The sequence below is a fragment of the Sceloporus undulatus genome, unplaced genomic scaffold (assembly GCF_019175285.1).
Source record: "Sceloporus undulatus isolate JIND9_A2432 ecotype Alabama unplaced genomic scaffold, SceUnd_v1.1 scaffold_18, whole genome shotgun sequence".
Classification (NCBI taxonomy): domain Eukaryota; kingdom Metazoa; phylum Chordata; class Lepidosauria; order Squamata; family Phrynosomatidae; genus Sceloporus; species Sceloporus undulatus.
In genome coordinates, this window is record NW_024802940.1 from 2,720,132 (window position 1) to 2,744,294 (window position 24,163).

General features: G+C 42.8%; 1 protein-coding gene across 1 annotated transcript in view; it reads right to left on the bottom strand.

The window, feature by feature from the left end:
- Positions 1-24,163, bottom strand: part of LOC121917450 (cadherin-2-like) — a 191,420-nt gene that overhangs the window by 15,086 nt on the left and 152,171 nt on the right. The window contains exons 8-11 of the mRNA XM_042443433.1: positions 23,340-23,477; positions 20,374-20,559; positions 10,722-10,978; positions 8,804-8,946 (exon numbers count right to left, since the gene is read on the bottom strand). Of these exons, the coding sequence (XP_042299367.1) occupies positions 8,804-8,946; positions 10,722-10,978; positions 20,374-20,559; positions 23,340-23,477 (724 nt within the window). The remainder of the gene's footprint in view (positions 1-8,803; positions 8,947-10,721; positions 10,979-20,373; positions 20,560-23,339; positions 23,478-24,163) is intronic.

A 24,163-nucleotide genomic window follows, 5' to 3' on the forward strand; every position in this document is an offset into this window, starting at 1 on the left:
GCTGAGGAGGTCCGCGAAGTCGTTCTGTGTCCCTGGCAGGTGTACCGCTTGAAGCAGGATGCCTCGGGCGATGCACCACTCCCACACTTGGAGCATGATGTCGAGGAGGGTGCGTGATCTGGTGCCTCCCTGTTTGTTCAGGTAGTACATCACTGTGGTGTTGTCCGTCCGGAGTTGTACGACCTTGTGGGAGAGGGAGGATTCGAATGCTCTTAGGGCCTTTTCCACTGCCATTAGTTCCAGGGCATTGATATGTAGGGTCCTTTCGTCGGGCGACCACAAGCCTTTCACCCAGAGATCTAGAGCGTGGGCTCCCCATCCGTCCTCCGACGCATCCGTGGTTAGCACCACCTCTGGCTGAGGCTGTGAAAATGGCATGCCTGCGCAAACGTTCCGGGAGTCGAGCCACCAATGGAGGGAACGGGCGACTGGTCTCGGGATGGTGAGGCGACGGGATGGAGCATCGGTCTCCGGGTCGAAGACTGACAGGAACCAAGATTGGAGAGTTTGGGATCGAAGCCTTGCCCACGGTGTGACGAAAGTTGTCGAGGCCATGTGTCCGAGGGCCACTTGGACGTCTCTGGCAATGACTCGTCTTTGGTCCCCGCACTGTCGGATGGCCATGCAGAGGGCGCCGAATCGATCGAGGGGTAGGGAGGCCATGCAGTTGTTGGAGTCTAGGATGGATCCGATGAACCTTATTTGTTTGGTGGGAAGAAGCTGTGACTTTTCGAGGTTGACCACTAACCCTAAATCCTTTAGAAGCGTTAGGGTCTCCGAGGTATGTTGGTGGAGCTCTTGGCTTGATGGGGCCACTATCAACCAGTCGTCTAGATACGGGAAAATCCTGATGCCCTGGCGATGGAGATGGGACACAACTGGTGCCATGCACTTGGTGAAGACCCGTGGGGCCGTAGCAAGGCCGAAGGGCAGAACATTATAGCTGTAGACGTCCGTCCCGACTGCAAAGGTTAGAAACCGGCGGTGGCTCTCCCGGATGCTGACATGAAAGTAGGCGTCCTTCAAATCAATGGTCGCGAACCACAGGCCCTGGCACAACAAAGGTAAGATAGAGGCGAGTGTTACCATCCGGAACCGGTGATAGGAGAGGTAGGTATTGAGAGCCCTCAAGTCCAGGATGGGTCTGATGCCACCATCACTCTTAGGGACCGTAAAATAACGGGAGAAGAAACATCTAGAGACGTCGACGGGATCGACGGGCGAGATGGCGCCCTTAAACAGCAAAGTGCGTACTTCGTCGAGAAGGGTGTCTGAGGGGGAAGTAGATAAAACAGCTCCAGTTGGTGGGAGCTCTTCGAATTCGAGGGCATAACCCCTACAGACGATGGTGAGGGCCCACGAATCGGTAGAGATCAAGGCCCAGGTGTTGGAGAAGGGCCTCAATCTATTGAGAAAACAGAGAGGAGAGGAGGTGACGGAGTACGCGGCAACACTTCAGTTTCTTTTCTTATTTTGGTCAGGATCCTGCCTCCGGTAATTTTTCTTGTATTTGGGGGCAGAATGGCGGCCTGACGAGGATGAGGACTGGGAGGGGTATCTTTGCCTGGGCTGGTTCTGGCGTTGATAGGGGCGATCCTGTTGGTAGGATCTCTGGCCCTGCCCGTACCATGGACGGACGCCGGTGAAGCGTTTACGGGAAGCCTGAGGAGAGGATGACATACCGTGTTTCTTAGCAGCGGTCCACATCCGGTATTTGAAGTTGAGCTTTTCATCCGTCTCCCGGTGGAAAAAGCCGTCCTCGTCAAAGGGCATGTCTTCAATGGTGGTGCGGACATTCTGGTTGAGGTCAGAAGAACGCAGCCAAGCGTGTCTGCGCAGGGCGATCGACGCGGCCATAGACCTTGCCAAGCAATCAGTGGAGTGTCTGGCTGAGGTGATGAGCCAACCCCCAATGGAGTGTGCCTCATCTCGGACCTCGGAAAGGGTCGCCTGGGATTCGTCCGGGAGGTCAGGAATCAGCGGGGAGATCTTTTCCATCAGCCACTGGATATATGCCCCCATACAGGCATTGTAGTTGGCAACTCTGATCCCCAAAGCTGACGAAAAGTAGGCCTTCTTGGCCAAAGCATCCAGCTTCTTAGCTTCTTTGTCTGCTGGCATGACAGAGGATTTTGGGGTAGATGTTCGTTGAGCGCCCTCTACGATGGCTGAATTCTGCCTTGTGTGGCTGAAGAGCCATGAGGGAGTGGAAGGGGCAATTCTGTAGAGGGATTCCACTCTGCGGTTGCCGGAAGCCGTTGAAGCAGGGGTTTCCCACGAGTGCCTCGCCAGCTTTTCCAATGATGGCAACAGAAGGATAGCAGGTGGAGTTGGTAGTTTGCCATGAATTCTCCTCTCGATGGGGTCCGAGGCCTCATCCTCCGCTTGGGAGGTTTGAATGTCAAGTGCATCCTCCTGACCACTATCTTTAGGTGGAGAGAGGCCTGGCCTGAAGACAAAGAGCCCTCCTCCTGACCACCATCTTGAGGGGGAGAGAGGCAGGCCAGCAACAACAGGCCTCGCCTGGAATACAACATTCTTTTTTTAATTAATATCAATTATTTCTTTTTAAAATATTTTGATTGTACTTTGTATTTGTCATTGCAATTTTTTACTTGTACACCGCTATGATCAAAGCGGAATAGCGGTCTATAAATAAAACATTATTATTATTATTATTATTATTATTATTATTATTTTAATTACGTGTTCGGCAAACGTACGGACATCATCCGTGGGTGACACGGCACCCGGTTGGGCAAACTCCTGGACGGAGGGCTGGTAATCCTCGACATCCGAGGCGCCCAAATTGCTCTGGGGCCGGTACCGAGCGTGAGAAAGGGCCTCTTCATCAGGGTCCAGATCCACTATCTGGAGATCTGGGGCTGTGGTGTCACGATTGGGCTTGGCGGGTTGTTCCGATCTGGACCTTCGAGACAGGGTCCCAAAGCGAGATGGAACAGAGTCACGGGGGACCGCCATGTAATAGGTGTCTGTCTCACTGTCATAGAGGTAGTCAGGCTTCCTCGGTTCTCTCGGTGGAGAAGGGGAAGCGGCCCGGTGGACCATGGCAGTGTGGACAACCGATCTGGGCATCGGAGTGACAGAGCGCCAACTATGTGTGGAGCTCGCTGGCGATGCAGGTTCAGGGATGACGTCGATGGTGTCATCCAGCATATGACGGAAGCTAGGCAGGGCTGCAGCCTTGGCGGGAGAGCTGAAGGGACGACCCGAGCGCGTGGAGGACGTCTCCGTAGGCCTGGAGCTCACAACTCTAGCGGCCTTGTCGGCGGGGCAAGATTCCCTGGGTCTGTGGTCGGAAGCTGTCCGGTCCCGAGAAGCATCCCTGTGTCGGGAACCGTCCGAGTCTCTCCTGTCAGAGCGGTGCCGCTTCGCCGATGTATGATGGTCCCCCAGAGAAGGCGAGTGGTGCCTCTTGGGGGTCGAAGGTGAGACGGTAGCAGGAGCCGGGGTCGTCGCTTTGGTAGTTAAAGACCTCAAACCCGAGTCCGCTGAAGCTGAAGGCTTCGGGGCCGAGGGTGTGGATCCCGAGCCCTTCCTTGAGCTCGCTGAGGTCGAGGCCTTCAGGCCCGAGGATCTCGAGGCTGAACCCTTCTGGGCGCTAGAGTCCTTTCCAGAGGCGCGGCTCTCCTTAGAGCTCTTTTTATCCTTCTTTGAAGGTCGAGGGACGGCACCCAACGGAGCATCGGCGTCCGGTCCCTCGCGGAGAGCCACTTCAGGGCGAGGTGGAGGCTCGGCCATAAGCTGATTTGGGGCCTCGGGAAGCGATGGTAAGGGAGCCGACCCGGTCGAGGAGGGGGCCCCCAGGGAGGACATGGCACCCGCGGCGAAGACCTTAGAATAGATGGCCGCCTTCAATCTGGTCTCTCTGTTTTTCCTCGCTTGGGGAGTGAGGGACTTGCACAGGGCGCAGGAAGATGGGATGTGCGCCTCTCCCAGGCACAGGAGGCAAGCCGAGTGGGGGTCTTGGCCGGGGATTTTACCTCCGCAAACGGTGCACTTTTTGAAGGGCACCGATGGCATGGTCCGCTTACAGTCCGAAGCCAGTGACGGGGATCAAACCGAAAAAACAAGGTGAAAATCGAACAGTCCAATTAAGGGTCAAGCAAAGAGAGGTCAAAAAAACGGTCCGAGTCAAGTTTACCAGTGATTCCGATAAGATCTGAAGAGCAAAGTTCCCAAAGGCAGCAAACACGGCGGAAAAAAGGAACTGGGGAAAGAGCAGGAAAGCAGGGGCTTTATAAGGGATGGGCGGAGCTACCGCCAAAAGGTTTCTATATGTTGCAAAGAGTACTTTGCCCAGTGATTCTAGAAGTTTCCAAAGGCACTGCGCAGGCGCAGTACAACCCATTTGTATGATTCGCAGAGACCACGAAGAAGAAATGTTGTTATTGTTTCATTTTATGTTGTAAACCGCTGTGATCTATGTAGGAATAGCAGTATATAAATAAATTTTCATTCATTCATTCATAAGTGACTTTGTTGCATGACAATCTTAATGCTATGACATCATCAGATGTTCACCATTGCTGGCCAAATGGCCATAATAAAGTTATTATTATTATAGATGTTCACCATGATTTCTGGAATCACTCAAATTTAAAGAGTCACTGAGCAGTGAACCTCCTAAAACTGGTGCAGAAGCAGTTGCTATTATAGCAATGATGAGCAGAAGATAAACATCTGAGTGTTTTGGAGACCCCAAATGCCTCAGTTTTGTACTCAAAATGTTCATCTGAAAGGATTCAATACTGTCCTATTCCAAGTTAATAAACAAAGAAATGGAACAAGTGAGAAAAGTATGCTCATGAATAAATATTTAAGAATAGAATTACACATATTAAAACAATCTTAACCTTTTAAAAATACAAATCCAAACATTTTTTGCTTCACTGTAAACCAGTATGTTTTACAGGAGTCAAGAGTAGGATTCTGAAGTCTCCAGGCACTGCTGTTCCAAATACCAAGAACATTATGCTTAAGAATGCATTTCAAATCTTTGAAAGTTTGGTTAGTCAATTTGATATGATCTTTAAGGGTGTTTAATCACTCTGCTCAAGAGCACTTGAAGTACTTTTCTGTTTCAGTCCTTATGCTTCCTACAAAGGAATAGCTTTTGCTTACTAGAAATATATTTCTAGCACCACTAGACTCCCCCAAGGTAAAATTAACTAGAGCAGGGTTCCTTAGAGTGTGGCTCCTACAGGTGAATGTAAGGGTGTAATGGATTTTGGATCCCTCTAAGAATGGGAGAGCAAGGGACAGGCCCCCAGAATAACAATGCAAAACTAACGAAAGCAAACAAGCAAACAAATAATCACTTATACATGCAAGAAATATTTTCAAATTGGTGCTGGAAGGGCAGCACTCAGGTTGTAATACTGACAATCTGAGAGATGAACCAATGCATTCATTACATTTTTATATTGAACATGCTCATTAAATTTTATAATTATAAAAAGGAAATACTGCATATACTCATGCATAAGTCTAGAAATTTTAATCCAAAAATGACCCCCAAAACCTGGCTGAACTTATCTACAGGTAAATGTGAGTGCTGTACTTTAATTCCTATCAAAAAATAAACCACCCTTACTCCTACTAAGTAAGTAGTTAAGGAAAAGATAGGTAGAATGGGTGGTTAGGTAATTGAGTGAGAGAGATAAGAAAGGGAATCTGCTGTAGAGGGTCAGAGGAGGATGAGTATAGTGAGATGGTTTCAGAGTCTCCAGTTTAGAGGAAAGCTATTATTATATTAGGTAACTTCTCTATGATGTTGATATGTTGGTAAGCTCAATGACTATGTACACGATATTTGATGTTTTATATGATTTGCTTTATGTATGTTTGTCTTTTTTTTAAAACTCAATAAACTTTTCTATTAAAAAAACAAAACAAAACAACAACAACAACAACAACAACAACCTTGATGAAAACTGAGAGCTTAATCCCTCCTTGGAGCACCTAAAAGAAGTACTAACACCCTTTACTCTCTCATCCACCCAGCCTTTAGGTTGAGCATAAACAGTTATGCCTGCCGAAATTTTGTAAATTCTTTGGTATAGTTTTTCTTTGCTTCATCCTTTACATCATTTATTGTATGCTGCTAATTTTACCCTTGACTTATCCAGCGGTCATAAAAAAATCTGTAATTTTGGCTCCCAAACCTGTGCTTGACTTATACATGAGATCAATGTATATTTGGGTATTTACAGTAGAGCGTGTGAGCTGGGCAATGATTACATAGATATTGCCTAAAAGATGAAGACATTTTCAGTATTAAAGACCCAGTTAAAACACTGAGCGTGCAGTGTTTTAACAAGTGATTCTGGATACAAATGTTTTAATAAGTGATTCTGGATACAAGAATCTTTATTTAGTATATAACTAGATTATGATTATTCATGATTTTTCAAAATAAATGGAGTTAAGCGAAAAAATGACTGCTTAACATAGTCTTCCACATGTTGCTACTACTGCTGTTGCTCCAAACATGAAGTGGGGGGTGGCAGAGCCTCCTCAATCACCTGAATAACAAGCTATCCTGCTTTGGGTAAGCCATATGACTGGGACTGCTGGCAAGGGGCAACCATTCCTATCCCTTAATATGTATAGTTGTTTGCTCTGAGATAAGCTTCTCAACCAAAGGGGAGCAACATTTTAAGTTAAGCACTGTTGAGAGTTAGCACCCTTACCCTACACTATTTTGGATTTCTTATAATGAAGAAGATGCGTGGGTATTTTCAATGTGTTGTGAATGTGAAAAAAAATTATCTCATGATTTTTGTCTCTCGCTTTTTTTCTTTCAGAGAGCACATCTTGGCAAAGGTGGAAACCACAGAGCTTAATGAAAGAAGATGGCCTCTGGGAAAGGTAGTAGACACTGAGTAGTATGACTCCTGAGTTGTCTTTTTTCCCTAAAATATTTCTCCCTGAGAATGTATCACTCTTTTTGTTGTTATTAAAAATAGTATCTGAAAAACATTAAAGTAAGATTCTGTTTTTTACTGTATAATAAACATCCTGTTTTCAATCTGCTTTTCTGGACTACTGCTCTTGAACATGAGAGTGTTGTTTATTAGAGGTTAGTATCTCTTTGTGTCATCTCCACATACTGCAAAAGGCTGTTGGCACCTTAGTGGATTGTCATGCAGTTCTCATGAAACTAGGCAATCTGGCCAATCAACATACACATTTCTTCTGTGTCTTTAAAATAAGCTCCAGGGTGCATCTACATGATAAATAAATGGTTCCTTCCTACAGAATCCTGGGATTTGTAGTTTTGTGAGGCACCAGCACTCTTTGACAGAGAAGGCTAAAAACTTTGTAAAACTACAAATACCAAGGATGGAGCTACAGCACTTAAAGTGGTATCAAACATTATTTGTACAGTGTAAATGCAACCTCACTCATCTTTTTTTTCTTTTAAAGAAACGCTATTTTGACAATTTTAATGAAGCTGTAAGGAATGTCTCGCCCCCCCCCCCCCCCCCCGCTTCTGGCCCTCTACAAGTAGTGAGGCAGAGCAATGGTGAAGGAACACAATACAAACCACAAGTATACAATCATACTGTTCAAGACTATTTTTTATTGATTATGTATTGTGGATTTTTTAAAATACCCACTCTCTGAGTGGGAATCAAATGTTGCTGACGGTGGTGGGAATTGCCGCTGATAGCTCTGCGATAACACAAATGATTTTATTTTTTTAAAAACCTTGAAAACTACAACAACAACAATAATTTGTATTCCGCTTAATCTTGAGGAATCCAAGCGGATTACAGCAGTAAAACAAGATACAGTTAAAAGAGAAACGCATTAAAAATTCCAAGATCCCCATCCCTCCCTCATGTCGTAAAAACACACAACAACAAATGGAACAGTCAACGGCAACATTTAATCCATGTGTTTATGTCAGGGATTTGAAGGGTTAAAACACAGCACACAGGGAAATGCTTGATGTGTGTGTGTTTGGCCATGAGCATTCAGCAGAGTGACAAGGCTGATCAGCACAGCTGAAGCTCATTGGCTCAAGGACACTTCAGTGTCCAAGTGCACGTAGCCATGGATGATGAAACCATGTGTCTAGATTGCACAGGAGACACATGACATGGTTACACACCTGAACTCACTGGGTTTGGGAGACCACATTGTCTGGAGACTATATAAACCCAGGGGTTGCAAGGGATAGCTTGTGGGTTTGAAGTAGGAGTTGGATTGGTATGTTTTGGAGTTTTAGAGATCTGGTTTTGTATTATAACACTGTGAATAAAGAGCACTTTGGGGACTTTGTTTCTCTGGTGGTTTATCAGAAGAAGCTACAACATCGGTTTACTGTGTGTCCCTGGAGGTTCCTGCATTGCTGCAGTTCCTGGAAGACATCCAGTTACTGTCATCCCAATTGGACTTTGGAGTCACGCTTCAGCTTCTGGAAATTGCCAGCTCTGCTACAAGGGTCTGATTTAACCCCAGGATTCGTTTGAGTTGCTGACAGTGGTTGTTGGACCCCAGCAGTTGCGCTGACAGTTTACTCACAATTTAAATAAAATTACTATTAATTGTATCAGTTGCACAGTGACACTGGCATTTTAAGTATAAATGTGCACTGGCTTTTTAAGTGTAAATGTGATGTAGTGCTCCCCCCATTTTAAAAACTATTTTTCTGTATCTGGTGACAATATATGTCACATCTCAGATTTCTTGATCATGGCAGAATATGTTTCTTTGGTGAAAAATGAAACTCAAACAAGCAAATGACAAACCTTTGACATTAGATACATACCATTATCTGAGGCAAGGAAAGTAGCATTATACATGTTATGTTTGACATGTGGTGACTCTCTGTCCAAAACACCAATTGTTGTTATCTGACCATTTATGGGATCAATCTTCAGCCAGTTTGCAGGATCTGAGAGTTTTGAGTACCTGTAAAATTTTAATATAAAATGTTGGGTTGACTCCCAGTGTGCTTTATAAAAGTAAGGCAACACAAAAGAGAGAACTAAGACATAACATACTGATCCCAAGATGTGCACAGTTACCAGATCTTCTACAAAAAGCTGCTGAATAGAATCTGCTTTTTTCTGCATTCTTAGTCACATGCATTGGGTAAATGCTGTAGAATATTTAAAAGTCTTGTTGTATAAGCATTATATAACTCTTTTACATGTTATATCACTGCTTGAAAAATAAGCACAATGTGTTATTAAAATGCATAATTTTCTGTAGTTTTGAACGTGTGGGTACCACGTAGAACACTACCCAGGTCTGTTTTAAAAGAAATACTACTTTTAGGGTAGTATTTAAAGGTGATGAGAACTCCTTTCACCACAGAAACCCATTCAGACTGGATGCCACTCAGACAGTGTAATGATTTAAGAAGTTAATGGGAATCAATGTTCCTGGCAAGGACAGGTAGAGCTAGAATCTGGAAGAAGGATAAAGCAAGGATATTAAATAAAAATGGCCTAAAAGAAAGAAAGAAGAGAATATTTAGTATGCTTAAACTATGCTTCTTTGTAATTATAAACATGTGCAGGTTTCTCCTTCAATGAATGGGAGCATGAACACACATCTATATCCCATAATTTAATAATAATCTCATAATTATTACTTTACTGAAATATTCTTTGATCTGATGAACTAATGACATGATGGTATTCTTTCCAGTAGCCAGGGCTGCTTCCACCTCTTACTCTCTTGCCTTGTGAAATAAAAGGTAAGTCACACAAGAGATATTTCATTGGTAGGGGCCGGGAAATGGAAAGGCTCCCTTTAAAAACCCTTGTACAGCTTTCTATGAAAGGTGGAAGTGTTCAGCTATACAGACTAAACAGCTGTTAGGGATGGCTGGAGATAATGAGGACATTCACGTATCTGTCCTAGAATTTCAACCCAGTTAGGTATGAGATATTCAAGCAGACTTTAGACAGAAGGCAGATTAATTAGCAGGGTGCTTCGTCTATTTAAAGCTAATCCATTTTGAGCTAGCTATGCCATCCAGGCCCAAGACAACACAGGGGCCCTTGCAGTGAAAATGAAGCACTTTGGGCCATGCCATTCACAAACATCATACTAACTGTGTTACTACACAAGCAGAAGCTGGGATAAATATAGCAGGGAAATTTCACTTTTTACACTTCACAGTGACTGTGTGGGAAATGCTAAGGAACCAGGACTCAGTGTGGGGTGAGGGCAGTTGTTACTGTTGTGGAGGTTCAAGTTATTTCTGAATTATGGCAACCCTAAGGTGAACTTATGGAAGATTTTTTTTAAAAAAAATTGTTCTGAGGTGGTTTGCCTTTGCCTTTCTCTAAGTCTGAAAGAAAGAGTGAGTTGCCCAGTGGATTTCCCTGATGGGAGTAAAGCATGGGATAATTACTGTTTTGGACTATCACAGTGATAATACTAACTGTAGTGGCTATGCTGGCTGGTGGATTCTGACACTGGTAGTCAAAAAAGTAACTTTTCCAAGTTCTGCCCTCACCCTGGAAACCCACTGGGTGACCTGGGGCAAATTACACTGTCTCGCTCTCAGTGAAAGGCAAAAGGAAACCCTTTCTGAACAAAAAGTAACTTTTCCAAGCTGTGGGTGGAAGTAAAGGTAGATGGTTCTCACAGATAATAGACAAACAGAAGGGTAAGACGGACATCTTGGGGGAAAAGGTGGAATATAAATAAAGTTCATCATCATCCTCTACCTCAGTGTGGTGTGCTGCATGTAACGATCTGGATCCTGAGCAGTGAAAGATGTTAAGACATTACCAGATGGCAGTCCTTCCTCTTGACGCACAAGCTTTGTGACTGGGACAAAAATTGGGCTCTCATTCACATCAATAACTGTAATGGATACAGTTGCTGTTGACTGAGGAGGGTGCTGAATTCCTTTTGTCAAAGGCACTTGGTTTTCTGCAGCTACTGTCAGTACAAATATCCTATTGGTCTCAAAATCAATAGGCTAGTAGAAAGAAAATGAGAAATATGTTAGCTGCATTAGTCAAGGTCTACAGATTCCACCTCCCCCAACATACACAACATTTTAAGCACAATACCTTCCTGTATAGCAAATGTAATGAGATTTGGAATGGAGTGAGAATGTTATCCCCATGAGGTTTTCATATGAATTTATTCAAATTCACATATTCTCCATCTTTGGGATGGAGAAGAACTTGGGAAACCAATCTGATATATTAGTGGATATATGACCAGAACTATTGAGTGCTTCACTCTTAATCCTGTGTAGTCAACCATGTAAGTCTTGAATTAAATTTAGCACTCCCTCCCCTGCCATGAGGCTCCTCATCTTTAATTCTGATAAGGCAAGCAGGTGCAACATGATCCTCTGCTAACTAGGAATAGTTGTACCTATTAAATGTGGACAGTGCAGGTGGAGTTAATTTTGTTTCAGTTCATTTTGTAATTTTATTCAGAGGACAAAGAAAATGATGGTTTTTTAAAAAAAAATGATGAGAGGAAGTGAACATCATAGCTTTTCCTAGTCTAGCTGGGGCAATCTCCTTTGCTTTTAATGTAAGAAGAAATCCAGAGTTTCTTGATGTAGCTGGTATCTTTAGGGAGTTATTATTTAAAGCTATGTGCACTGTGCAGGAGACTATGGTTGATTATTACAATCTTTGTGTGCTTGGACTTTCTGGGGGCTCCTACTTCCCTAGAAAACTGGCTTGGTTTTATCGAGAACCATTCCCACTGACCTTGGGCTCATTCACCCTACAGAATTGTAGTGCTATTATTACACATTAACTGCCATGGTTCCATCCTATGGAATCCTGAAACCTAACAGTTTAGAGAGGGGAATTTAGAATTCTCATCCAGAAAGTTCCCAGTGATCTGATTTTGATCAGAGGGGGGTAAATTCTTTCCAAGAGGCACTACAGAAAGATACTGTCTCTAGGAATTCTAGGAAGATGCTCCCAAGAAGCAGCCACAGCTTTTTTACTGTTGACACACCATTGCTGAAGACGATGGAAACGCCATTGGCTTTAAAATGTACTTTTTTAAAAAAAAAAAAGCAACAAAAGATAACAACTGAAGAGAAATGTAGAACACCACATTAAGAGCCCCTTATCCATGGTGGATATGTTCCATGACCTCCTATGTATGCCTTCAATCCACAGATAGTACAGAACCCCATATATACAGTACAGTATATATAGTCTGCAAGAAGAAAGATAAGGAGCCATTTGTACATGGGTGACAAAGGTCAATGTTAAGAAAGGGGTGGTGGTGGTGATAGTGGTGGCTGAGATCCCCTTCTCACAGGAGCCACTGGGATTATTAAGATGGCAGGAAGGCTCTCCATGCACTAATGCCAGGCAGTAGTGAGGAAGGAAAAAGGAAAAATTTGGTGAGTGAAAAAATGTATTTATTTAGGAGTTAGTTTTGTATTGGGGAAGGAAGGCAGGTGAGGGTGGGGGAAAGGACACTGCTGGTCTTGGTATTCTTGGTCACCACTATTTTGTCTGGCACCATTTTCTGGCTGTGTCTTGGGCCTGAATGTAGCCTAAGCTGACCTCCTTTGCGGCAGCACAGAAGCTGAGTTCTCATGCACCCACCTGTTCTAAGGGAGCTTAAGTTGTTTAGATACTATGGCAACAACTACAAATAAATTACTGCGATATTTTTGGAGAATGGGTAAGTGAAACCACAGAAATGGAAACTGCAGATAAAGGGGTCTTACTGTATAATTGTAAGCTTTTCTGTCTAACCTATAAAACTTTCCTTAACCTATAAAGCCCTTTTAGGAGAATGCCTTCTTTATCCCAGATTCAGGGAAACACCCTAATAAGTAGGCCCTACTTGCTTTTGTAATTCACAGTGAACCAGCCTGTGCTTGAGTAGTTGATCAGATTCCAATTGCTCCTGAGTTTGTGAAATCAAAGGCTTTCATGGCCGGCATCCATAGTTTATTGTGGATTTTTTGGGCTATGTGGCCATGTTCTAGAAGAGTTTCTCCCTGATGTTTTGCAGCATCTGTGGCTGGCATCTTCAGAGAATGCTTGCCTGGAAAGGACTTGGGTATATATATTGTGTCACCTGGAGAGGCAGGAGTGATTTGCATGTGTATTTTTCTGTTGCTAATGGCAGGCCTCAGGGTGGGAAGCTATGCAAAAGAGGATTAGTATCTGCTTGATTAGTGCTCATTGTCTGTTGGGAAACCCCTGACCCTGGGAGATTTCTTATTTGCATTTGTTGAGTCTTTATCTTGCTATTTTTCAGGACTGGTAGCCAAACCCTAACAGCGTGCAAATTTTTAATTTTTCTTATATAGTCAAGGAGGTTTTGGAGAAGAGAGGAGAAGCTGACCTGGGAACATTGTTGGAGGGGTTCTCCTTTAATTTTCCACATTTTCTTTTCCTTTTTTTCCTTAAGAGGCTTGTGAGAACCTTTGCTCAGAGGAAGTGAGTCAGAGACTTGCCTCTGGAAGGAGCTAGTAGCCAGGAGCACTGTACATAACTAGAGTCCCAGTTGATTGAGGTCTTTAACAGAGTTTGGGGACAAAGGCCAGGCCCACAGGGGTTCTTTACACTGCTGTTTAGCAGGGGAAGCTCATAGTCTTGTTCAGTGCCTCCTTAAGACTTTTCAGTATGGACACTGAAGGCCCTGCTACAGTTATCTGCAACACTTGTGGGATGTTTGTATTCTTGCCTAGAGATGTGGGGAACTTCACCTGCACTAAGTACACGTTGGTGGCCCTCTCGGAAGTGAAAGTACAGCAGCTGGAGGCCCAGGTAGCTACACTTCAGCATCATAGGGAGCAAGTGGTTTTCCTGACCAGAATGGACCAGATGGTCCTGGATGTGAAACACGTAGAGGACATTGCTGAGGAGGAGGAGGAGGTCACTTCACATACTACAGAAGTAGATGGTTGGAGGAAAGCACACAGAAGTAGGGAAACCAGGAAATGTTCTGGGAGTTTGCAGCTACAGAATCAATTTGAACCTCTCTCTGTTATCAGAGATGATGAGGAAGAGCAGCATGGACAGACTTCAGGGACAGAGCAGGGGACCCTGGGAGTACCACCAAAGGGAACAGTTGCTACTAAGCCTTGGAGGAGGTGTGTGGTCGTGGTGGGGGACTCCTCGCTGAGAGGTACTGAACCAGTGGTTTGTGGGCCTGACAAGATGTCTCGGGAGGTGTGCTGTCTCCCTGGGGAAAAGATCCATGATGTGACAGAGAGGCTGACAAAACTGACCATTATCCCTTTCTTTTGGTTCATGTGGAAACCAATGACACTGCAAGGCACAGCCTTCAGAATATCATAAGGGGTTATGAGGCTTTGGGTAGGAAGTTGAAAAAGATAGATGCACAGATGCTCATCTCTTCTCCCAGTCGAAGGGCATGGTCCAGGAAGAGAAAAGAAAATAGTGGATGTAAACAACTGGTTCTGTAGATGGTACCACCAAGAACGATTTGGATTCTTGGATCATGGACTGAGGTTCCATGAGAAAGCACCGCTGGCAAGGGATGGGTTGCATCTCATGCCAGATGGCAGAAACATTTTTGCCAATAGTCTCAAGAATTTGGTCAGGAGGGCTTTAAACTGAGTTATGTGGGGGAGGGAGACAGTATTCTGGAAGGCAAAAGGGATGGAGAAAATAGCCAAACTGTCATAGGGTGAACAAGACAAACAATGCAAGGACCCAACAGTGGGAGGAAAAAATGTTTGCACAGGCAGCAAGTAAAGGGAACACATGGTCTTAAATGTCTCTATACTAATGCATAGAGTATGGGAAATAAGCAAGCTGAACTTGAACTCCTAGAACAACAAAGCCAATATGATATAATAGGCATAACTGAAACCTGGTGGGATGAGTCTCATGATTGGAATGTAGGAATAGAGGGGTATAACCTTTTCAAGAGAAATAGGCCAAACAATAAAGGAGGAGGAATAGCATTATATGTTAGGGAAATTTACACCAGTGAAGAGATCCAGGACATTGATCCTGGAAGCCAGGTGGAGAGCATCTGGATAAAAATTAAAGGGGAGGGAAACAACAAGGATATTATTGTGGGAGTCTACTACAGACCCCCGAGTCAGACGGAGGAATTGGATGATGCCTTTCTAGAACAGATGACTACACACTCAGAAAGGAGGAGAGATGGGGGACTTCAACTATCCTGATATTTGCTGGAAATCAAACTCAGCCAAATCCTCAAGGTCTAGCAAATTCCTCACTTGCCTCAAAGACAATTTTATTGTCCAAAAGGTGGAAGAGGCAACTATTTTAGATCTGACTTTAACCAACAGGGATAATTTGGTTAATGGGGTGCAAGTGGTGGGATCATTAGGTGGAAGTGACCATGTTCTCCTGGAGTTTGTTATACAGTGGAAAGGAGAAGCCAGACATAGTCAGACACACATTCTAGACATTAGGAGAACTGATTTCAGTAAACTTAGAGAATAATTGAGGGTGATCCCGTGGTCAGAAATACTAAAAGAGAAGGAAGTTCAGGACAGGTGGGAGTTTCTCAAAAGTGAGATACTGAAGGCACAATTTCACACAGTTCCAGTGAGGAAGAAAAATGGGAGATGTTTCAAGAAACCAGGATGGATGACTAAGGAACTTTCAACTGAGCTAAGTTTTAAACGGAACATGTATAAGAAATGGAAAAAAGGGGAGATCACCAAAACGGAATTCAATGAAATAGCGAGCATGTGTAGGTATAAAGTCAAAAAAGCTAACACACAGGCTTGCTAGAGAGGTTAAGAACAATAAAAAGGGCTTTTTTGGATATGTCTGCAGCAAAACGAAGAAGAAGGAAATGGTAGGGCCACTGCATGGAGAAGATGGCAAAACACTAACAGAAGACAGAGAAAGGGCAGAATTATTCAACACCTTCTTTGCCTCAGTGTTCTCAGAAAAGGCAAAGGGTGCTCAACCTGAGGATAATGGAGCAGAGGACCGAATAGGGGGAATTCAGCACAGATTAAGTAAAGAGATAGTACAGGAATATTTTGTTAATCTAAATGAATATAAGTCTCCAGGACTTGATGAACTACATCCAAAAGTATTAAAAGAACTGGCAGATGTAATATCAGAGCCATTGGCAATAATCTCTGAGAACTCTTGGAAAACAGAAGTCCCAGCAGACTGGAGGAGGGCAAACATTGTCCCCATCTTCAAGAAGGGGAAAAAACAGGATCCCAACAATTATTGTCCAGTCAATCTGACATCTTCTAGAGAAGATAATTAAACAGAGAGTCTGTGACCATCTAGAAGGCAATGCCATAAACCCAAAAAGTCAACACAGGTTTCAGAGAAACAGGTCATGCCAGGAAAATCTGATCTTTTTTTTTTTTTTTTATAAAATTACCAGCTTGGTAGATGAAGAGAATGCTGTGGATACAGCATATCTTGATTTCAGTAAGGCCTTTGACATGGTTCCTCATGACATTCTTGCAAATAAGCTTGTAAAATGTGGGTTAGACAAGGCAACTGTTACATGGATTTGTACTTGGTTGTCCAGCCGTACACAAAGGGTGCTCAACAATGGTTCCGTTTCATCCTGGAGAGAAGTGACCAGTGGGGTGCCACAGGGTTCTGTCCTGGGCCCAGTGCTATTCAACATCTTTATCAATGACTTTATGAATGACTTGGATGACAGATTTAGGGGCATAGTTATCAAATTTGCAGATGACACAAAATTAGGAGGAGTAGCTAACACCGCAGAGGACAGGATCAAAATTCAAAATGACCTGAATAAACTGGAAAGCTGAGCCCAAGCTAACAAAAAGATATTCAACCCAAAAAAATGTAAGGTACTGCATGTAGGGCAGAAAAATAAAATGTATAGATACAGGATGGGGTACACCTGGTTTAAGGAAACTTCATGTGAAAGGGATCTAGGAGTCCAAGTAGACCACAAGTTGAACACGAGTCAAAAGTGCGAGGCGGCAGCTAAAAAGGCCAATGCAATTTTAGGCTGCATCAATAGAAGTAGTGTGTCTAGATCAAGGGAAGTAATAGTACCACTCTATTCTGCTTTGGTCAGGCCCTGCCTGGAATACTGTGTCCAGTTCTGGGCACCACAATTCTTTTTTTCTTTCTTTCTTTAAGTTATGTTTATTTAGCAATACGGGTGTATGTACATTTATGAGAATCCACCTTTGAATCCCCTGCAGCAGGAGACATACACAAACAGTGAAGGGCTGGACTCTGTGTTGCACAGTGGCCTTCAAGGCCATCCTCCCATCCTGCTTGTCACAATTGTGAAACAGAGGTAAGAAAGGGACAGACAAGAAGCAAATCAGTTCACATGGTAGAAACTTTGGGTAGAGACTCTCCGCATTAGCCAGCGTTAAAACAATCGGGCTCCATAGCCAAACGTCTGTTTAATGCCCTCAAAGTAGAAACGTTGCCAACCCTCCCTTGTTCTCTCTTCTTCTCTGGCTGGGATGCCCCTCCCTTCCAGATGGACTTCTGTTTCACCAGCTCTGTCAATGAAGATCAAGTTGATGGTTGCAACGTGTCCCTCTGGCCATGACTTGGGCACCACAATTCAAAAGGAATGTTGAGAAACTGGAGAATGTCCAAAAGAGGGCGACTAAAATGGTGAAGGGTCTGGAAACCATGCCCTATGAAGAACGGCTTAGGGAGCTGGGGATGTTTAGCCTGGAGAAGAGTAGGTTAAGAGGTGATATGATAGCCCTGTTTAATATCTGAGGGGATGTCATATTGAGGAGGGAGCAAGCTTGATTTCTGCTGCTCCAGAGAACAGGACCCAAAACAATGGATGCAAGCTACAGGAAAAGAGATTCCACCTCAACATTAGGAGGAACTTCCTGATAGTGAGGGCTGTTAGACAGTGGAACATACTCCCTCAGAATGTAGTGGAGTCTCCTTCCTTGGAGGTCTTAAACAGAGGCTGGATGGCCATCTGTCAGGTATGCTTTGATTGAGAATTCCTACACGGCAGGGGTTGGACTGGATGGCCCTTGTGGTCTCTTCCAACTCTATGATTCTATGACTATCTGAACAATCTCTTATTTTGATGAAATTACGGAAAAATGCCAAAAGGAGTTTTCACAGCAACCCCCGATACCCTTCTTTGTTTTGCTGAGGATTCTGGTGTAGTTGAGGGTGCTTTCTATAACATTCCTTTTAGATCAAAACTAAGCTCTTTAGACAGAATTGCTGAAAATTTTCCCCTCTGCACCACTTTATGCTGCTAAAATCAGACACCTTTCTCATGGAGACTAGTGAAGGATTGCCTACCAAATACAATGCAACTCCTTCAGGAGTCATTAAACTGGATTAGAACTAATAGGGTTTAGTGTTTCTCTTGGGAGTTTCTACCACATTCAATTTATTTACCCACTTTTACCTTTTTTGTCTCAATTCTGACAGTTTTAAAATAAAGAATTTAATTTGAAACAAGCTGTGCTGCTTCAAGTAGATTATACTCTCGAGGCCTTAATTGACTTGTCTTTATAGAGGTATGGTTTAATTTCAGCATCTCTGTTTTGTTTTCCATTTCAGAGCATTCTAGTTGTAACTGTGAATGGATCATTTGTGTATGAATACAAAGCACATCATCATGTGCTTCTGACTGGCAGAATTTTATACAATTGGTACCTTTGGAAACTATAATTCTAGAATCTAGAAACATGTAGAATAACTGCTTTTCTCTCCTACGTCAAAGCTCACATTCTAGTGAAAAGTCTTGATTTCCTATTGATTTTGGTAGTTTGGAAATTTATTCCGAGAGGTAATCCAAGTACATTGAAAATTATAAGAATGTTCATAATATCTCAGATGTTGAAAATCTACCAAACTGGGATGTTGATGACATATGCAACAGACTTCACGTTGCAAACATTTTTCTTTAGGACAACACAGATGGCTTCTTGCCCATCATACCCATACATGCATGGGATGCATCCTTACCCCCCTCCCCATAAAAGGCTGCTGAAAAGCAATGGTGCTGCTGTGATTTGCCTACTGCCTTTAGCTACAGAGACTTTATTTATATAACTAACAATGCAGTAATCAAGGCTAACTACAGACAGTAGAAGCTCCACTTAAGACTTTAGGTATATGTGAACAGGCCTTTGTGTTTAAAACCAGTTTTGTCCCAGTCATAAAATTGTTGGGAGCTAATTGTAGGGGCAGGGAAACACACCAGCAGGCATGGGTACTTCTTTACCTTTTCACACTTTCTTAATAGTGGAAATAAGCTCAAATAGGAGGAAATGTTTGTGGGAAGAGATGGGACTACTGTGGGGTAGCATCATGCAGGAGGTTATGTCCAGCCACTATCATTCATGTTTTTAATTTTGTTTTTAAAATCATGTCCCTACCATTTAATTTATATGTCAAGGAGAAAGATCTGGTTTTTAAGAAAAAGCTCTACTGCAAAGTAGCGTAACTGAGTATTAAATTGACTTCAGGTAAATGTAAAATTCTGTGACATGACAGAACAACAAGGCCAGAAAAGTCTAGAGACCTATCAGTTCTATACTCCCCCCCCCCCCCCCCCCCCCCAGTTCAGGATCTTGCCCACATCAACCTCTTATAAATGGCACCTTCTTATCCAGATATTAATCTAGGTTTCTTCAATTTGGGTGACCTCCAGGTTTCCTTGGACTGCTCCTTTTAAAGACCTCAGCCAACATATTAAATGTCCAAGAGTTCTGGGGTTGTAGGCCAATACACCTGGAGGATACCAGATTTAACAGTACTGTCCAGGTCAGTTGCTAGTGCAAAAGATCAAAGATGATGAGATACAATGAACTGCTGGACTTTTGGTATATGTGTCTGTGATATTTGTGCAAGAAACAATGCTAAAATATCTCCTTGAAATGAGCTAAACATCTTTCACTGGATTTAAGATGAGGTATGGAGTATAGAAGTTATTAAGTTAAACAAAATTCAGGGTGAAATTTTTATTGAGCAATAACTCTGTGAAACTCAAAAGGCTGCCTGTTCCTATTCCAAATAAAGAAAGAAGAAATTATTTTATATTTCTTGTACTTCCACTTCTTTGGGGAACAGTGACAGTAACCATCACCTAAAGAACTTTTCATGCTGGGAGTGAAGACTGGAGCTGCTTAAAAAGTTCTGATCTCCTGAAAACAGAAATGGATAATACACTCCTTTGAACAGTCTATCCAGGTTCTTAAAAACTGTATAATCTAGAATGGCACTACGAGAACATGTAGGGAAGCTTCTAAAAGATGAATGTCACCCTTTCAAAAGAGGTAGGATATACATATATTCTAATACCTGCCCCTAATCTGTCTTTTGGATTTAACAGCAGGAGCCTTTTAATATTCAGTTCAGTACCATTTATCTGCTTCTACTTAATTTGGCAAATTGTATTATCACTTACCTTCACAACAGTTACCAACCCATCATTGCTGTTTGGATCAGTAAGAATGGTAAACCGGCCTGTAGGATCCCCACTAGTCATTCGATACATTGCATTCCAGGCAAGCGTATGGGGCTGATCCTTATCAGTCACTGTCAGATTAGCTACTATCACATCAACTCTGTTTTCAGGGACTTCGCCATAGAACTGAAATCATAAGATACATCATCATCATCATCATCATCATCATCATCATCATCATCATCATCATCATCATCATCACGTATCCTACTTTCCTCCCAAAATTAGGACAGAACTGGGAACAATACAAATTGAAACATACAAAAAGTGAACATTAAAACAGAATTAAATTATTCATAGCATTAAAAACAATTCAAATCCCATGCTAAAGGAATAACATGTAATTTAAAAAAAGATTAAAAGCTATTTAAAAACAATTGAGTTTAAAACAATGCAGCCTTTCAAAGCCTATTCTTTAAACAAATTCTGTTTTAAAAGCCTGTTGGAATAAAAAGGTTTTAGACAGCTGATGGAAGGACATCAGGGAGGTGCCATTCTGTCCTCCCTGGGAAGGGAGTTCCAGAATTCTAGGAGCAGCCACTGAGAAGTCCCTCTCTTGTGTCCCCACCGAATGTGCTTGCAGTGGTGGTGGAACTGAGAGAAGGATCTCTCCTGATGATCTCATGGCCAAGGCAGGCACATACAGCGAGGTGTGTAAGATAGCCTGGGCCTGAGCCATATAGGGCTTTATAAGTTTTAACAGAGGCACAATACGGTCTCTGTAACCTGCCACAGTTAACAGTTTGGCTGCAGCCCTTTGGGCCAGTGGAAATTTCTAAATATGCAAAAACATTCCTAGCCACTCCAGAAATCAGGATTCCAGGTTCAAAGATGAGTCCAGGAGTACATCCAAACTGTGAACCTGTGTTTTCATGGGGAGAGTAATCCCATCTAACATAGGCTGAATCCCGTATTCAGTATAAGCTCCTGTTGTTGACTTTTAAAGCCCTCCATAGGCTGGCCCCTTCTTTTTTAATCAGACCTTCTTTCTCCTCACCTTCCCGCTTGTGTCCTCCGTTCTGGCAGTCAAGATCTGCTGTCTCAGCCCAGGATTTTCTCTGCCCCGTTCCAGATTCACTTGCTGCCCCTCACTCCTGGAATCTCCTTCCCCCATGGACACGGCTCATCACTTGTTTAACTAGTTTGAAAACTGAGTTTGAAAACTGAGTTGAACACCATCCTGTTCAGAAAAGTGTTCCCAGGCATTCCGTGACTATTATTTGCTATTTGCTATTTTAATTTGTTGCCTGTTTTACTGAACCCTTTCCTGTACTGTACATGTATTATTTATATGTATTCAGCTATTATTTCTTAGATTGTACACTATGGGCAGGTTTACTCGTTTCTATTTTATTGTTTGTATTTACAGTGCTGTGCAAATCTACAGCGCTATATAAATAAAGCATCATCATCATCATCATCATCATCATCATCATCATCATCATCATCATCCCTGGTCTGCCTTTTGACAGACCAGGAGCATCTGTGTCTTGTGTGGATTAAGCTTCAATATGTTTGCCCTCATTGTCCATTACTGATGACAGACACTGGTTTAGGACCAAGACAGCCTCCTTGGATTGAGGCGGAAAGGAGTAGTACAGTTGTGAGTTATCTGTGTATTGCTTTCTCCCAGAAATTTCATGTATATATTAAATAGCATGGGGGAACAAAATATAACCCTGAGGAACCCCACAAGTCAATGACCAGGGAGTGAAAAGGTGGTCCTCCATCAAAGCACCACCTTCTGGTTTCCCCCCCTCTCCAGAAAATAATAGAGCCACTGTAAAACTATCCCTCCAAGTCCCATCCCACTGAGGTGGCCCAGAAAGATACCATAGTAGATGGTACAGAAAGCCAATGAGAAGTCCAACAAAACCAACAGGAACATACTCCCCCTGTCCACTTCCCTGAGTAGGTCGTCCACCAGGACAACCGAACCTGTCTCTGCTCCAAAGAAAGGCTTGAAACTAGACTGAAATGGAACTAGATAATCCATTTCATCTAGGAGCTAGGAGGTCACCACAAACTCCAATATTTTACTCAAAAATGGTATATTGGACACTGGCTGATAATTATCCATTATAGAGAGATTTAGGGATGGCTTTTTCAACAAATGGCTCACAACTGCTTCCTTAGGCAAGCTGGAACTCTACTTTGTTGTAAGAAGGCAATGGCCACCCCTTTCACCCAGTCAGCCAGTCCCACTCTGGCCTGTTTAATGTGTCAGGAAAGGGATTGGTTTGGTTATACTCCGTAAGAGGAGACACAAGGAGCGATTTGTGTTCACTGTCCAGGCTGCTTCTCTGTTCCAGGGCAGCCAGAGCTTTCACGAAATCACTGCCGAGATGACAGGAAAACCACCAGGAATCTGCCTGGATCCACCAGCCTCTCTCATATATATATATATTATATCTCACCTGCCAGCTACTGGGTACAGTAGTACCATCTCATGATCATCCTATCCTATCCTATCCTATCCTATCCCTAGAGTGCACATGTCTTCATTTATTCATTTTGACCTAAATAATTCCTAAATTTGTTTAATATTGTGCAGTCCTATATATGCTTACTCTGGTTCTTATTAGGTCAGTGGGACTCACAGATATGTACTGGACAATACCTTTAAATATACCCAGTACCTCAGTATAGTTGAACAAAGTGGCAGTATGCTTTTAGTATGCAGTAATGTGAACTATCGTCTCAAGCTACAGCTCTTCAGCTCAATGCTGAAATTCAAGTTAAGTTTAGAGATCTCTAAGAGGCAGACATGGCCTTAGTTAAACCACTGAAATCTACTGGATGATCCAATAAGGCTTGCATATTAAATCCATTTGGTCACATCAGCAAAATTCTTTCTTAAGTAAAGGCTATTCACATCTCTCATTCCCTCTTTTTACCAGACTTACAGTCACAGCCGTGAACTCTGGAGGATTGTCATTGACATCTGTCACTGTGATGACAGCAGTTGCTGTGTTTGAAAGACCATATGTTGGATTTCCTTCCATGTCTGTAGCTTGAATTATTAACGTATACTGTTGTACTTTCTAAAATAAAAAAACAACACAAAATGACACCAACAGGAGTTACAGACAGAGCCAACATTCTAAGAGGACAGCAGGTGTTCAATAAATTGTGCTTTGCTATGCAACGAGCTGATCAGGCTGCTCATTCTTGTTAACATCACTGGAACTGAGGAGTGTCAGATCTGCAACATTTAACCACACTGCACTCCATGCATTTTTTTTGTTGTTGTTTTCATTTGGACGCCTTATAATCTTCATCAAACATTAGCACCCCATGGCAAAAATGTGTCACTTTCTTCCTTTTTTTAAAAAATGTGGACTACGGTAACTTTTAAAAACACAAACTTTGTTCAGTAGTTTAAACAAAATCAAAGTTGGGCATTTAAAAAAAAAGGTCATGAGAGCTGAGTATGGGAGGGCACATTCTTGGTCAAAGGATTCAAACTGCCAAGGCTTTGTTGAGGGGGAGACTTAAGGGTAACGGTAGCAAGTGCTGTCTCAAAATCACTATGGAAACTAGTGTAGGCAAAGGGAACAAAAAGCACTTAGTGAAAAAAAAGCCTAAACCCACATTTTATTTCCATAAATGTAAACTGTTCATAACTACAGAGAGCATGATTGGTCAACAGTATTGCCAACTTTATGCTCTCTTTTGTTTAAATAAACAAAACAAAACAGCTTTTGGTACTAAGAATGCACATTTGAAA